General features: G+C 37.3%; 1 protein-coding gene across 1 annotated transcript in view; it reads left to right on the top strand.

Moving 5' to 3' along the window:
• TRPM5 (transient receptor potential cation channel subfamily M member 5) overlaps positions 1 to 12,592 on the top strand; it is a 38,888-nt gene extending 26,296 nt beyond the window's left edge. Inside the window, exons 16-24 of the mRNA XM_050335660.1 lie at positions 331 to 449; positions 979 to 1,111; positions 3,497 to 3,671; positions 6,159 to 6,327; positions 7,011 to 7,192; positions 8,427 to 8,559; positions 10,516 to 10,588; positions 11,425 to 11,515; positions 12,492 to 12,592. Coding sequence (XP_050191617.1) covers positions 331 to 449; positions 979 to 1,111; positions 3,497 to 3,671; positions 6,159 to 6,327; positions 7,011 to 7,192; positions 8,427 to 8,559; positions 10,516 to 10,588; positions 11,425 to 11,515; positions 12,492 to 12,592 — 1,176 coding nt within the window. The remainder of the gene's footprint in view (positions 1 to 330; positions 450 to 978; positions 1,112 to 3,496; positions 3,672 to 6,158; positions 6,328 to 7,010; positions 7,193 to 8,426; positions 8,560 to 10,515; positions 10,589 to 11,424; positions 11,516 to 12,491) is intronic.
• Positions 12,593 to 13,029: the final 437 nt, after the last annotated feature.

Raw genomic sequence — 13,029 nt, 5'->3', positions numbered from 1 at the left:
GAGTTGGAGCAACCGCAACTTCCCTGGGCAACCTATTCCAGTGCCTCGACACCCTTAGAGTAAAGATTTTCTTCTGTAAAAATGTTAAATCAGGCCTCAAAAATTCTGAAGACTATTACCACAAGAATAAAAATTTTTTTCCTTTTTTATCCAGCTTCTGTGCTCTAGGATGGTAAACTGAGCTTATGTTTTCAAGCTTTGTTTTTCCTTATTACACTAGGAATTTGGTTTTGTTTTTTATAATGAAAGAGAGAAAGGAAATGGGTATTATGTTAAAGCACACAATGAAATAGTGAAACGGGTCAATAACTGATTATTTCCCTTTTTCAGAGTTTCTATACAGATGAAGACACAAATTTAATGAAAAAATTTAAACTGTATGTGGAGGATAACTGGAATAAATGTGATATGGTGGCCATCTTTCTCTTCATAATTGGGGTAACCTGCAGGTAAATATTTGTTCCATGTGATGTGGACAGCATCAGTAGCAAGGGCTATGTATATCAGCTGACAGCAGTGTCTCATGTGCACATGAGGACAGGCTGTGACATTTATTTCTACAAACTTTGAGATGTGTTTCTGCAAGAGGAGCCTCTAAAATTCTGTTGAAATCACAGATATTACTCCAGAGACCACAAAAAGACATATTGATATATTCAAATACATGTACTGAAAAGCTCTGCTTTGTGTGTTTGTTTGTTTTTGGAAATCACTTTTACTCAAGTTGTAATGTTTTTGTTTTATATTTTAATAAATCTCATTCAAGCCAAGAGAGAGAAAACAGTGTTCCTCCATCTTTTGGCTGCTTCTCATCAACCTAGAGATATTATGTCAAGTTCATCCTACAGGTTTATGCAACCACAGCCCCAAAACTTTCTCCTAAGTAGGCTGTGCCCTGAACCTTAGTGTTGTATTTGAGAAAATACTTCTCAGCAGTATTTGCAGAGATCTGATATTTCATTTCATGTGTTCTTGCAGGATGCTGAACTCAACTTTCCAAGCCGGCCGTACAATACTTGCCATTGATTTTATGGTGTTTACACTTAGACTTATACATATTTTTGCAATTCACAAACAACTTGGACCAAAGATCATAATTGTGGAAAGGATGGTAAGAGTGCAGTCTCTCTTGGATAAATACCTGTACCTTCTAAGAAATGGAGAGTAGGAAATCTTCTCTTTAGAAAGGAAATCAGTTTATAATCTATTTTTAATGCTCATTATTTTGCATATTACCCTGAGTATTAGATGCAATGTTTGAAATAGATCCCTCTAAAGAGCTCTGTAGTGTAATAAGTTGGTCAAAATTTACTAATCCTTGTATCTTACCTAATAATTTATACTCAGATCTGGCAAACAAAGAGTAGAGAATCTTTGACTTACTGGTCTTCCTCCTACTTCCTAAGCTGTCTGCATCCAGAGGAAAGACAGATGACAGACCATGCACAGAAGGGCAGGGCTTCCAGTGATTGACTCTGCTCCGCCTCAGGAAACAGATCATGTTTTTTGCAACAACAGTGAAAAAAAAAGAATCCATGAAAAAGGGTAGTTGCAAATTTTCCACAGGAATTATTTTTACTTGTACTTTTTAGCTCCAAGTTACAATGAAAACATACTAGTACTTTGTAAGCATATGCTGGAAGATGTTGACAAAATATTTTTATTTATTACCACTCTACTGCAGGAAAAGAGACACTGGGACTACAGCTACTGTGCTTGGGTATGCATTGGTATATTGAAGTAGCTTTTTATTTAGGCAAGTTAATCCTCCAGGTCAATTAGCTCATGCTAACCGATTAATAGAGTTCATCTAATTGTAAGTGCTATTATAGAGTTACAAATATTTGATTTGTGACTCACAGCAGAACTCCATAAAAGCTCTACAGTTTAAACAAGCCTATACATTGAATAAACATAACTAGCAAGCTGTTTGGATTTGTCTACAAATGCAATAAATGGAATTCTAACATGACATTTGGTTGAAGTAGCAAAAGGGTAAATGGCAAGTAAATATTTACTCTTGATCATTATCCAGCATACTTCTATTGTAAGGGAACAAGTCAGATCTACAGCTCCTAACCCTTCCTTTGCCGCATACCAAGCTAAACCAGGGCTTTGAACAAGTATATTGACATGTCTACTTTGTTGGCATCTGAAGTCACACAAGATATCACATGGACTGAGAAGATCCAAATAAGAACATAAACAGTAGCCTAGACAAAACCACAACATGAGATCTTTCATATTTCCTCCATCCAAGCCAACACAATGCCTTAGCTTTGGTAGTTCAATGTTGAACCTTACGTCAAATGAAAGAACAATGAAAATTACTTCAGTAGAGGAAACCTTTTTCAAAGATTTATCAAGGGGATGCAAGCAAGATCATTTCCTTTACTTAAACAGAGAAGCAGTCCAAGATGATCTCTTACTGTTTTTCTTCTTCATAACCTTGCTACAGAATTGCTGAAACAGGTCTGGTAGCTTTTAATGTGACAGAACAATGCCAGAACAATGCCCGTTCACAGAGAGACTGCAGATAGGAAAAAAATATATCCATACCTGCCACCACTCTCACATCAGTATGGCACAATTACAGTCATGCAGCATTGCTAGATTTTAAATCATCCAGAAAACAAAAGAGATTGACGAAAGTCAGAGATACTGTCTTGCCTGGTTTAGAGACCCCGTTTCTTATTAGAACTCCAAGTAGCATCCTGGAGGTCTGAAATGCCTATGCTTTGGGGTAACTGTACAATCCAATAATCTAATTGAAATGAATCTACAGTCCCTAATGAACTCTGTCAAATTAGATGGGAAGGGGATGAAGTGTTCCTCTTCCACCAGGGAAAAATTATTGTACTTGAAATGCATATTAGATTATTTTTTTTAAGTAAGTGTTTTAGGATTCAATTACTTCTGCTCCTGTAAAGAAACACAATGTTTAAAAGCAGGAAGACCTGAAAACAATCCTTTAGATGCATCACTTAGCTTGAAAACTGAAGACAAAGGCAACCTGATCCTTGCAGACTTCGCTGTCTGCTCTCTCAGTGGTTCGGTATTCATCAATGAGCAGGATTCATCAATTACCAGGATTCTCTGCTGCAGCAGAACTCTTGTAACTGGCAGTAAAGCAGTCCATAGTACTGAGATATCTCACAGAAAATATGTATTTAAAGATACAGGGAGATTGACTTAAAATGTGTTTCATTTTTAAATGTTAGATGATTGGAAAGCAAGGTTTTAGTTTAAAACATGTCTTTATCTAAATGAGCTATCAAAGAAAAATGCTTATTACAGGCCAAGAACAATATGAAAACAGCAAGGTCAGGAGAGGAATTCTGCGCCTGGAACTGTATCATATTCCACCTCCTTTAACCTAAATAAGCTTGTAAAGAAACAGAATTATTCGGACCATATTCATACAGAAAGAATACTGTTCTTTGACTATGGCATCACAGTCACTGCTCCTTTTCTCCCCACCCCCTCTATTTTTTAGATGAAGGATGTTTTCTTCTTTCTGTTCTTCTTGAGTGTGTGGCTCATTGCCTACGGTGTGACAACTCAAGCTCTACTTCATCCTGATGACAGACAAGTGGAATGGATATTCAGAAGGGTGCTTTATCGTCCCTACCTTCAGATATTTGGTCAGATTCCACTGGATGAAATAGACAGTAAGGAAATTTCTTTCCCCCTAACTTGGCCTTTTCTAATGCACACTTCTGATTAGAGCATAGAATTCCTTCCAAGTATTGTCTCTTTTTATTTTACCTTTTTTTAATCTTAGTCCTGTAGGACAAAGTTTTCATATTACTTTGACATAAATAGTATATTTTCAAAGAGATAACATGCATTGTGGAAGTACAATAGACCATAAGGGCAGGCCCTTTATTTAGACAAGGTCTCTGAAATATTCACACAAGGATTTGCAGTTTTAAAGGCTGGAATACCTCCTTTCACTTCCATCCATTTCCATTCAGTTTACCTAGACCCAGATAACCCTGTGTAAACTAAAATAATAGCACCCTCCATACATTTTGGCAGCAGTTTAACGTGACAGTGTTAAAACAGTACTGCTCTGCCCATAAGCAAACACTTATATTTTAGAATAAATATTCCTCTAGAGCATTTATTTACTCTGGAGATAAAGCTGCCCAAATCAAATAAAGGTAGTAATTGCTTATGTGCAACATTGCAAACAAAACAACATAAAAATAATCACAAGACACAGAAATAATTAGACATAAAAGTTCAAAGGCAGCACTTCTGATAGGCAAGCAGGTGAAATACATAATAGGTCATCTCCCAAAGAAGTCTGAAGTAACACCACAGGATTTAGCCAGAATAACAGTGCTAAATGTCAGTGGTAATAATGAAGTAGGATTCAAACTTAGAGTAATTATAAATGGAACAAAAAAAAAAAACCAAAACATACACAGAAGCAAACTGGTAAGCATTCTTTCATGTTCACTCTGCTTAATAAGAAAAAACATGTCTTAGAAAAGCCAAAAAAGTCTGAGTGAGACGAGAGCAGGGGTGTGCTTCATCTCACTTAGTTTTAAAAACCTATGGTGTAAGCATGCACAGCACAATCAGTCACTCTTATTTCCATTACAGTAATTGTAGAGACAAATATTTCTGGAATAGGATTCACCTCATTTGGAAAAAGGTCATATGTAGCATTCCCTAGAAATGTGTGTTTCTCTCCATTGAAATTCCAAATGGTGTCTTCACCTGGAGAGATAACTGGCTAAAAGAAATGGAGAAAAAAATAATCAATTGTATGGGCAGCTTCCTGAAGGGAGTAATTTGTTCTGGGAACCTCTGGGACTTATTCTGTGTAACATCTTTATGAAACATACGGAAAAGGAGATGGGTAATGAGGAGAACAAAATTTGCTGACAAAACTACATCACTGCATAGTAAAGATGAAAACTGACACCTAAGAGATGCAGAGGAGCCCCATGAGTGCTAAATCATCAAACGAAATTCAGTGTAGATAAGTATAAGGTGAAAGCAGTTCCAGCCGTGGTGAGCTTTGATATAACTAATGCTCTAATGAGTATGACCTGGGGTTATCTGTGGCAGCTGAAAAAAGAATTACTAGGGAAAAAATGGAAAATGAAAAAGTAAATATCATTATGCTCCTCCAAATTTGTGGATTTAATTCATAGCTGGAAACAGACTACAGCAGTAGGCCCCTAGTCTGATGCAGTAGAACCAGATGTTCTTCCTAGGCTTGACTGCAAGCTCAGATACTCAAAGCAGTTTAAATCTACAATGAGGAATCCCAATCCCAGTTTTACTGAGTTTTCTCCTCTAATGCACATACCAGCATAAGGACTGTGAAGACACAAGCATATAGGGGAACACAAACTCGGAGGTGGTTTGACTTTGAGAACTCAAAAGTAGTCTAAAAAGGATCCACAGCCCTTTCAATACAATCCCCTTTTTGATGAATGCTACTAAAAAAGCCATCTATGACAGCCATCTTGCCACTAAATGAGCGGCAAAGTTGTGGAGGTTTGAACTGTCCTAGGGTTGCAAATGTCTTGCATGATAAAGCAGTGTCTCTTCACGTACACAACATGATTACATTTTCTCAAAATTAAAGACCTGGATGTTAGTGCACACAAATGATCTTTCAACTGCAAGAAAATTCTGTAGCTCAAGCAATCTCTTTACCCTGCTGGGGTAAAGAGAGTCTCGTATTCATGGTCCTGCTAGTAGTCAACAAGGGCAGTACAAAAGTACTACCACAATATTTGGTTTAAGCTTTTGATGATTGTAAAATATTCAGAACAAAATTGTGCTAGTGCTCACATGCAGCCAATATTAAATCTCATTTTAGTAATCAGTATCATCATTGTCTTTGATTTCTATTTTAACAGTAAAGGTACTAAATATACACATCCATCCGTGTCACTAGTTCTTAAAGAAAGACATCTTTAGAGGTGTTAATTCAGTTTTTCTTTGCACTGAAATAGCTATGAAATGCATTACTTCAAACCTCAGGAACAATTTGTGATTCTTGCCGTTCTTTGTTGAAAATCAGAGATCTTGGTCACCAAAATGCACAGCTTTTGTCCCCACACTAAGAGAAACATGTGGCAATAGGATTTGTCAATTCTATTCTTTTATTTCTCTATCTTCCTTTGCAGCATCACGAACATATCCCAGGAACTGCACATTTAATCCACTGCAGATTCTGCAGGAGAACACACCATCGTGTCCTAATAGCTATGCCAACTGGCTTGTCATACTTCTGCTGGTCATATTCCTACTAGTCACAAATGTTCTGCTTATGAATCTCCTGATTGCAATGTTCAGGTAAGAGAGATTTCACCAAGTATCAAGACAGAGACTGCAAAAGTTTAAGTGAATGCCCACATTTACTACATTGCTGTTGGCTACTCATCTTGGAATACACTTGCAATTTTCCTAATAAATATTACTTGGGGATTGATAGGCAGAATTCTCTGATCATATAGCTCAAGTTCTCATCATCCTCACTCTAGCCACATTGAAGATAAGAAGAAAAGAAGCCTCTTTTACTGCTAAAATGTCAATTAAGAATGGTCTGGGTCCCTGGCTGTGCTGCAGCACAAGTCTGCAGGTGCAAAGCAGCCATAAACTTGGCAGACTTAACAGTGGGTGATCTGCACATAAGGGAAATGCTTGTTGTCAACACAGTTAATAATGATTAATTTGGTTGAAGGACTGATGTGGCATGTTTGCTGATCTTTTCTGAGTGAAATAGAATTACCTTTCTTAAAAAAAAAAAAAAAAAAAACCAAACAAAAAACCCAAACCAAACAAATATATCTTTTAACATTTGAAGGCTGCAACTGCAATTATTTTAGTACCTACGAGTCTGCACAAACTTTAGATGGAATTAACACTACTTGCTGAGCGTGTTGTTCCTTCTTTAAAGTAAAGATGGAACTAAAGTTTATCTTTATCTTGTTGTGGTCAAAACAGTTATATACTTTTATTTTCCCCTCCAATTACAGTTATACTTTTCAAGTTGTTCAGGGCAATACAGACATCTTCTGGAAAGTTCAGCGCTACAACCTGATTGTGGAATATCATGGCCGTCCTGCCTTAGCACCACCATTTATCATTATTAACCACATAACTCTGGTTCTCAGAAGACTCTTCAACAAAATGGAACATAAAAAAAACATCTGGGTGAGTTGCTAACAAACATCTGGCAACAGGAGACCCTGACACTCTCCTAGGATATGGTGCATAGGCAAAACAGAAGAGCAAGTCAGATTTCCTTAAGCCAAGAGTCACAAATTACTTTTAATAAAGAGTGCCAGGAGATGACAAATGAAAAATTAAGGTTTATAATGTAAAGAGTTTCCCACAATGCATTTCTTTATGCATCATAGTTATTACAATATAAAACAGGTTAAAGGGATTTGATTTCTGAAAATAAAGCAATTGATAGGTTTAAAGAATAGCTATTTCATTTGCTCCTGAATTTTAATAATTATTAGGTATGGGTAACCCTATAAACAAATAACAAGTCTAGAAATCTACTATGATCAATGGAATTTCCCAATATATAGAGACATGGAGAGAGAATAAGCACTCTTAGAGAAATGGTGGTGTCTTAACAGTTATAATTAAAAGTTATTACCGATGAAGTTCAGGTAAATACAGAAGGGGCTTTCTATCATGATGGCAAACTTGATAGTGTCTCACAATAAGCCTATTTACTCCTCATACACAGGATGATGATGGGCTTTGGAGCAGAACTGCTCTCAGACTAGACCAATTTATAGCCCCCTAACTAAGCTCCCTAAGGAGTGTCAGACACACTCCTCCTGGCTAGCAAAGCGTGTTGCTGGAGATTCTTCAAAGAAAAGAATTCCTTTTTTCCTCTAAGAAAGCAAGTACATGGAGCATGCAACAAGTGTGCCCTTTTACCAGGAAGATGCAAAACTGTTATGTTCCATTCAAAACACATGTGTGAAGTTTAGGTCTGTTGTTGGCTTGGACACTGGACAGCAACACCAGCCTTTCTGTTTCGAGGTGGAGGGATTTACTCACAGTTTGTCCTTCCTGTTTATAATTGGTCTAGTGAAGAAGCTCAGATGCACTTTAAGCTCAGCTCATTGAATACTTTGGGGCTAAAATATGACGCCTATTAAGCTTGTAAATGAGTTTAAATGAAACACAAGAAATTGGTTATGCTGTTCTCTAGAAAATTCAGGAGTCATATCTAACTGCAAAAAGGTTTACTGCCTGCCATTACAAGAAAAAAAGGTATGAAATACCTTCATTTTCATAACATGACTGCTGCAGTTACAAAGGGTCTGCAATGATAAGACTTCACTTTCCTTTAGCGTATCAGCCTTTCACTGCTAGTAGAACAGAAAAGGGAGTTAAATATAACTCTTAATGCATTTTTCCTACAGAAAGAGATCTTCCAGTGGGCCTAGATCAAAAAATCATAACATGGGAGCTGATGCAAAAGGAACATTATCTCATAAACCTTGAACAAGAAAAGAAAGAAAGCAATGAAGAAAGGCTGAAGGCCACATCTAATAAGTATGTTATTCTGACCCATAGTAAGTGTAACTTGCATGTCCAGCTTTGAATTAGATGAACATTGAAGTGCTCGTAAAGCTTATACGAAGGGTCCAACTGGAACGCACTTAGGAAATACACAGTTCATGAAAAAATGTGAGAGGCCTCCATCACTACATTATTAGAAGTTTTTTTTGTCACTCTTGGAGTATGTGCAATTACAGACCTGTAAGTTCCAGCCAAATCTGCAGTCAAGTTTAATGAAAATTAAATTCATGAAGAAATGGTGGAAAACCAGTTTGTTTGCTGTGCTACAGCACATGTACTTTCATCCCATGTAGGAATGCAATGCAGCACGGGCTTTTGAATGAGACTTTTTAATGGCTTAGACTTTCGAATGGAAGGTTAAGATACCTTGAATTAGCCCCAGCCCACAGATGCAGAAAAACAAATATTTATGGCTTTATGGCATGACTTGAGTCTCCATTTATGTACTTCTATAAAATATCTCCCCACTAAGAATACCACTTAAATTGGTTTAGTATGCTAAAGTCCTAAGTTAGTATTCCGAGGTTTAAACCTTTCAATGAGACACAAAGTAGTTATATGCAGGGGAAACAGAAACATCTAAGGCAATACAGAAAGCCAGACAGCAGACCACTCTTCAAAGAAGTTTTTAACACCTGTTCCAGCTGTTTCCTCTTATAATAAAACTGACTTCAAATAGAGGCACAGTGGGTGTGAAAGTTACCATAAGAAGAAAGTTCCATGGAAATGTTCTTGTGCTGTCTGCTTTCTTTCAAAACAAACCTCCATCTAACTCACAGAATAGCTGGAGACCAGAATAGTGTCCTCATGTATTCTTCTCCCTCTAATTTACATGGACCCTCAATTCATAATAATTTAGAATTATTATATTGGTTTAAGCTTTATTCTCATAAGCAGATCACTGACAAACCCCAGGAGTGAGAGTTTAATTGTTCAGATAAAGCAATAAATATGTGTATAATTGTTTTCAAACAAAAGGCACTATTACATTCTTTTCTAGCTTTAAAACCAGAATGCTTTAAAGATGGTACATTGTAGGTGAGGTTACTTCTTGGAGTGGAAAAGTGAGGATCTTTCCAGCTTCACAGTATTTCAGGTAGAGCCAGAAGGAGACAAGAAAAGATTTAGATGAACATCACCAAACCCATGGCTTTTTATCTTTCCTCTTAGGTGGTAGCGCTGTGTTTTTGAAATCTTATGAAACCTTCAGAAACTGATTCTTTGAACTTTGCACTGAAACAATCTGAAAATGCATTAGACCCACCCAGCAGCAGGTTTTTCATATAGATGTGATTGGAACATAATCTGTTAAGAGGGAAACTTTGAAATAAGTAGCTAGGAGAAACCGGAGAGGGATTTGCCAAGCCTATGGGGAATCAGATGCTAAGAATAAGGAACTGATGGGAGAAGTGGTAAAGGATGCAGAAAGCAGGTGGATAATTCCATTATTTGGAGGCACTATGTGGAAGTTCCCTACACAATCCTTTTGAACTGCATGAAAAAATGTATTTGAATATCAAGCCAGTTCCCAAAAATGAAACCTTGTGTAAATTTTAAGTGTAGGTAGAAAATATTGTGGCCTCAGTTTTCACACCAGGATCAGTTTCCATTTGGTACAGGTGGGAAAGCCACATGAGTGGCTGAAGAGACAGAAGGTTCCTTTCTGCTGCCCTTGATTTCGACAACACCTGGGGCTAAGTGGCCCTCACCAGAAGCTGAATTGCTGCTGTGATTTGTGTCATTTTATGAGTCCCTGAGCAACAGGTACATGAGTGTTCCAGAGATGCTGCTCTGTCCAATAAATACTTCTTGGAACACTTCAAAAGGACAAAACTTTTAGGGGGCTCTGGGATGTCTGAGCAGCACAGAATGCAGTGAGGGGCCACGGCTCTTCCTTTTCGCTCAGTGTGTTCTGCTTTGTTTCCACAGGGTAGATAATTTGTCGAAATATTTTAGTGGGTTGAAAGAACAAGAAAAACGGTTTAAAGTTCTGGAAGCCCAAGTAAGTAATAGTTTTATAGGCATTTGTTTCAGCTTTAGGATTTCAACATATTTCTCATTTAATAGCCGTTTGGCAGACCCTATTTAGGGACAAAGGGAAGGAGAAATGGATCTGTATGATGGTTTCACATTCCTTATTGTTTTCTGTCTGGTGATATACATATGTAAAGAAACATTTCTGACCACTGGTAGAAAGGAGCAAAGGGAATACAGCATTTCTTGCTCTCTTTGCTAGTTTACTTGAGAAGTGTTTAATTCCTTTGTTAAGGATGCTTCTGGAATGAAATGCTTCAGCTTCTCCCGCTCCTTCTCAGTCTTCTCCTAACCTTTTCTTTCTTTAAAACTGTCAGCTTGGAAAATACCCCTGTTCTGGCTAATCTGACCTAATCTTCATGGACATCAGTTTTTCTAATTTTCTCAGATACCAGGTACCAGCATCTCAAAGGGAAGTGTCTAACATACAATCATGAAACGCAAATAATAGCAGGAAACCCTGTCTTTCGCTTCTGATGACAAACCCTTGGAATATAAACAAACACTTTAATCAGCCTGAAAATGCTCAGCATTACCAGGTGCTATGTAGCACAACTGCTATTGTTTTCTTTATCTCTACACTCTCCAGTGTAATTTTGGCCTTGCTGAAAGTTCCTTATCTTAATACTCCTGTTACAGTTTCCCTCCCAGCTCTTATCCATTTTATGGCTTCCTGAAAAAAGTCATGTTATACAGGTCCAACAGGAACACACAAGTAATGCTTTAGTAAGTTTGTGCCAGCTTGAGATAATGCAATATACTCAGAAAAAAGGGGAAGGTATCTAATCAGTACCTATTTTGTAGATTTGTTATTGTACAGCTGTTATCTCCTCAATGGCAGAGGTCTTAACCAAAAAGAACCTCCTGAGCACCCAACCAGCTCCAAACTATACATGTAAGTACTGAAAATAATTCTGGATAAGCTAATTAATACAGCTGAACAATGTAGTTAAAAACAAATTGCAAGGGGAAAGAGGATTGGAAAATAACCACATAAGGAAATACCTAGAAGTAATGGGAATATAAGCAAGGAACAGAATACTAATACTTCAGAATAAAAAAAATCACCCTTTGCAAAATACATTTAAAAGCTTTGAGGAAAGGACTGTCACTTATTGTGAGTTAGAATAATCTCACCCAACTTCAAGCACATAAACAAGTATCTATTTGCCACAGAGGGGATTTCTTGAGTCAATGAGATAGTCCTACTGAAGTATTACCAAAATATTTAATACGGATAACAGTAATCATTAAAAACAAAAATTGAGCAAGTCTTCTACTTTGTTTTAAGGATCTTGTTCAGTGTCCCAGGGTTTCTCTCATTGGAGTTTAGAACATTACAGACAGAAAAAAGACTATTTCTCAGCCACTGCAGGATATCCAAAACAGTAAAGATTTTGGATATTCTTCTTAATGATCTATTTCAATATCTACCTATTGCTATCTATTACACAAAACACCCTCCAAAACCCATAAACTATATACTACAGGGGAAAAAGAAGTAACTGGATAATTCAGCAAAGTGGTGACATGACAAGACCTCAAGTCACTCAGACTTGAGCTAACCTCAAGCTTTACTTAATTCTGTCAGAAGCTTATAAAACCCTTACATGAATTGCTTCGCTATCAGCATTCGGTAGGAAAACCCATCCTGTAGCAGGTTCCCCAGGCATTTTAATACCATAACTGCATAAAAATCAGGAACTTAAACAGCTAAAAAATAAGCCTGTGTTTATCATTTACTGATCAAATGCAAAGTAATAAACAGTATCTTCTTTTTTCAACATTTCAAAGTTTTGTAAGCAATTACTATTATGTTCTCTTTCTCCTAAGGCTTTTAAACAAACACATGACTTTTACAACCCTATTAGGTGTGATGAATGCCAACACAGAATGGCCTTTGCCAGAAAGAAGTGAAAGAGAAGAGCATGCAGATCAGTTTGAGAATGACATCGCATACATCGATAATTAAATTTATTCTTATTTCTTCAGATTAAACCTTTTGTCCTGCTGAACTACTGCAGAAGTAAAATCCTGATCTCATGAAGTCCTAAGGGCCAGCTCTCAAAGCCTTTACACTGAGCACTGTCAATGGTTGACATCACTGAGGATTTCTTGATCTTCCTCCTTCAATTTTTGGGCTTTCTTTGCCCCTGCTCATAGAGCGGTTTTCTGCAACACCATTCCACAGACAGCACTAAAAGCTTTCTCCTCCAGGGTGACTCTATCACTTTATTTTCCAAATACGATCTGCCTTCTGTTCTCCAAATACCACACCCTCAATCCATCGTCATCACTGCCAATTTCCACACTTCTCTGTTTAAGGGAGGGTCCCTTTGGAAGGGTGATCGTTTACGCAATAAAAACCAAGCCCCTTCCTTGGCCAAGAAAGCAACTTCTAAGTTGCTT

Source organism: Myiozetetes cayanensis, unplaced genomic scaffold, assembly GCF_022539395.1.
Source record: "Myiozetetes cayanensis isolate MyiCay16 unplaced genomic scaffold, myiCay2020 scf6-25, whole genome shotgun sequence".
In the NCBI taxonomy this organism is placed as follows: Eukaryota; Metazoa; Chordata; class Aves; order Passeriformes; family Tyrannidae; genus Myiozetetes; species Myiozetetes cayanensis.
The sequence above is the reverse complement of the archived record's forward strand: the minus strand, read 5'-3'. Positions and strand labels throughout refer to the sequence as shown.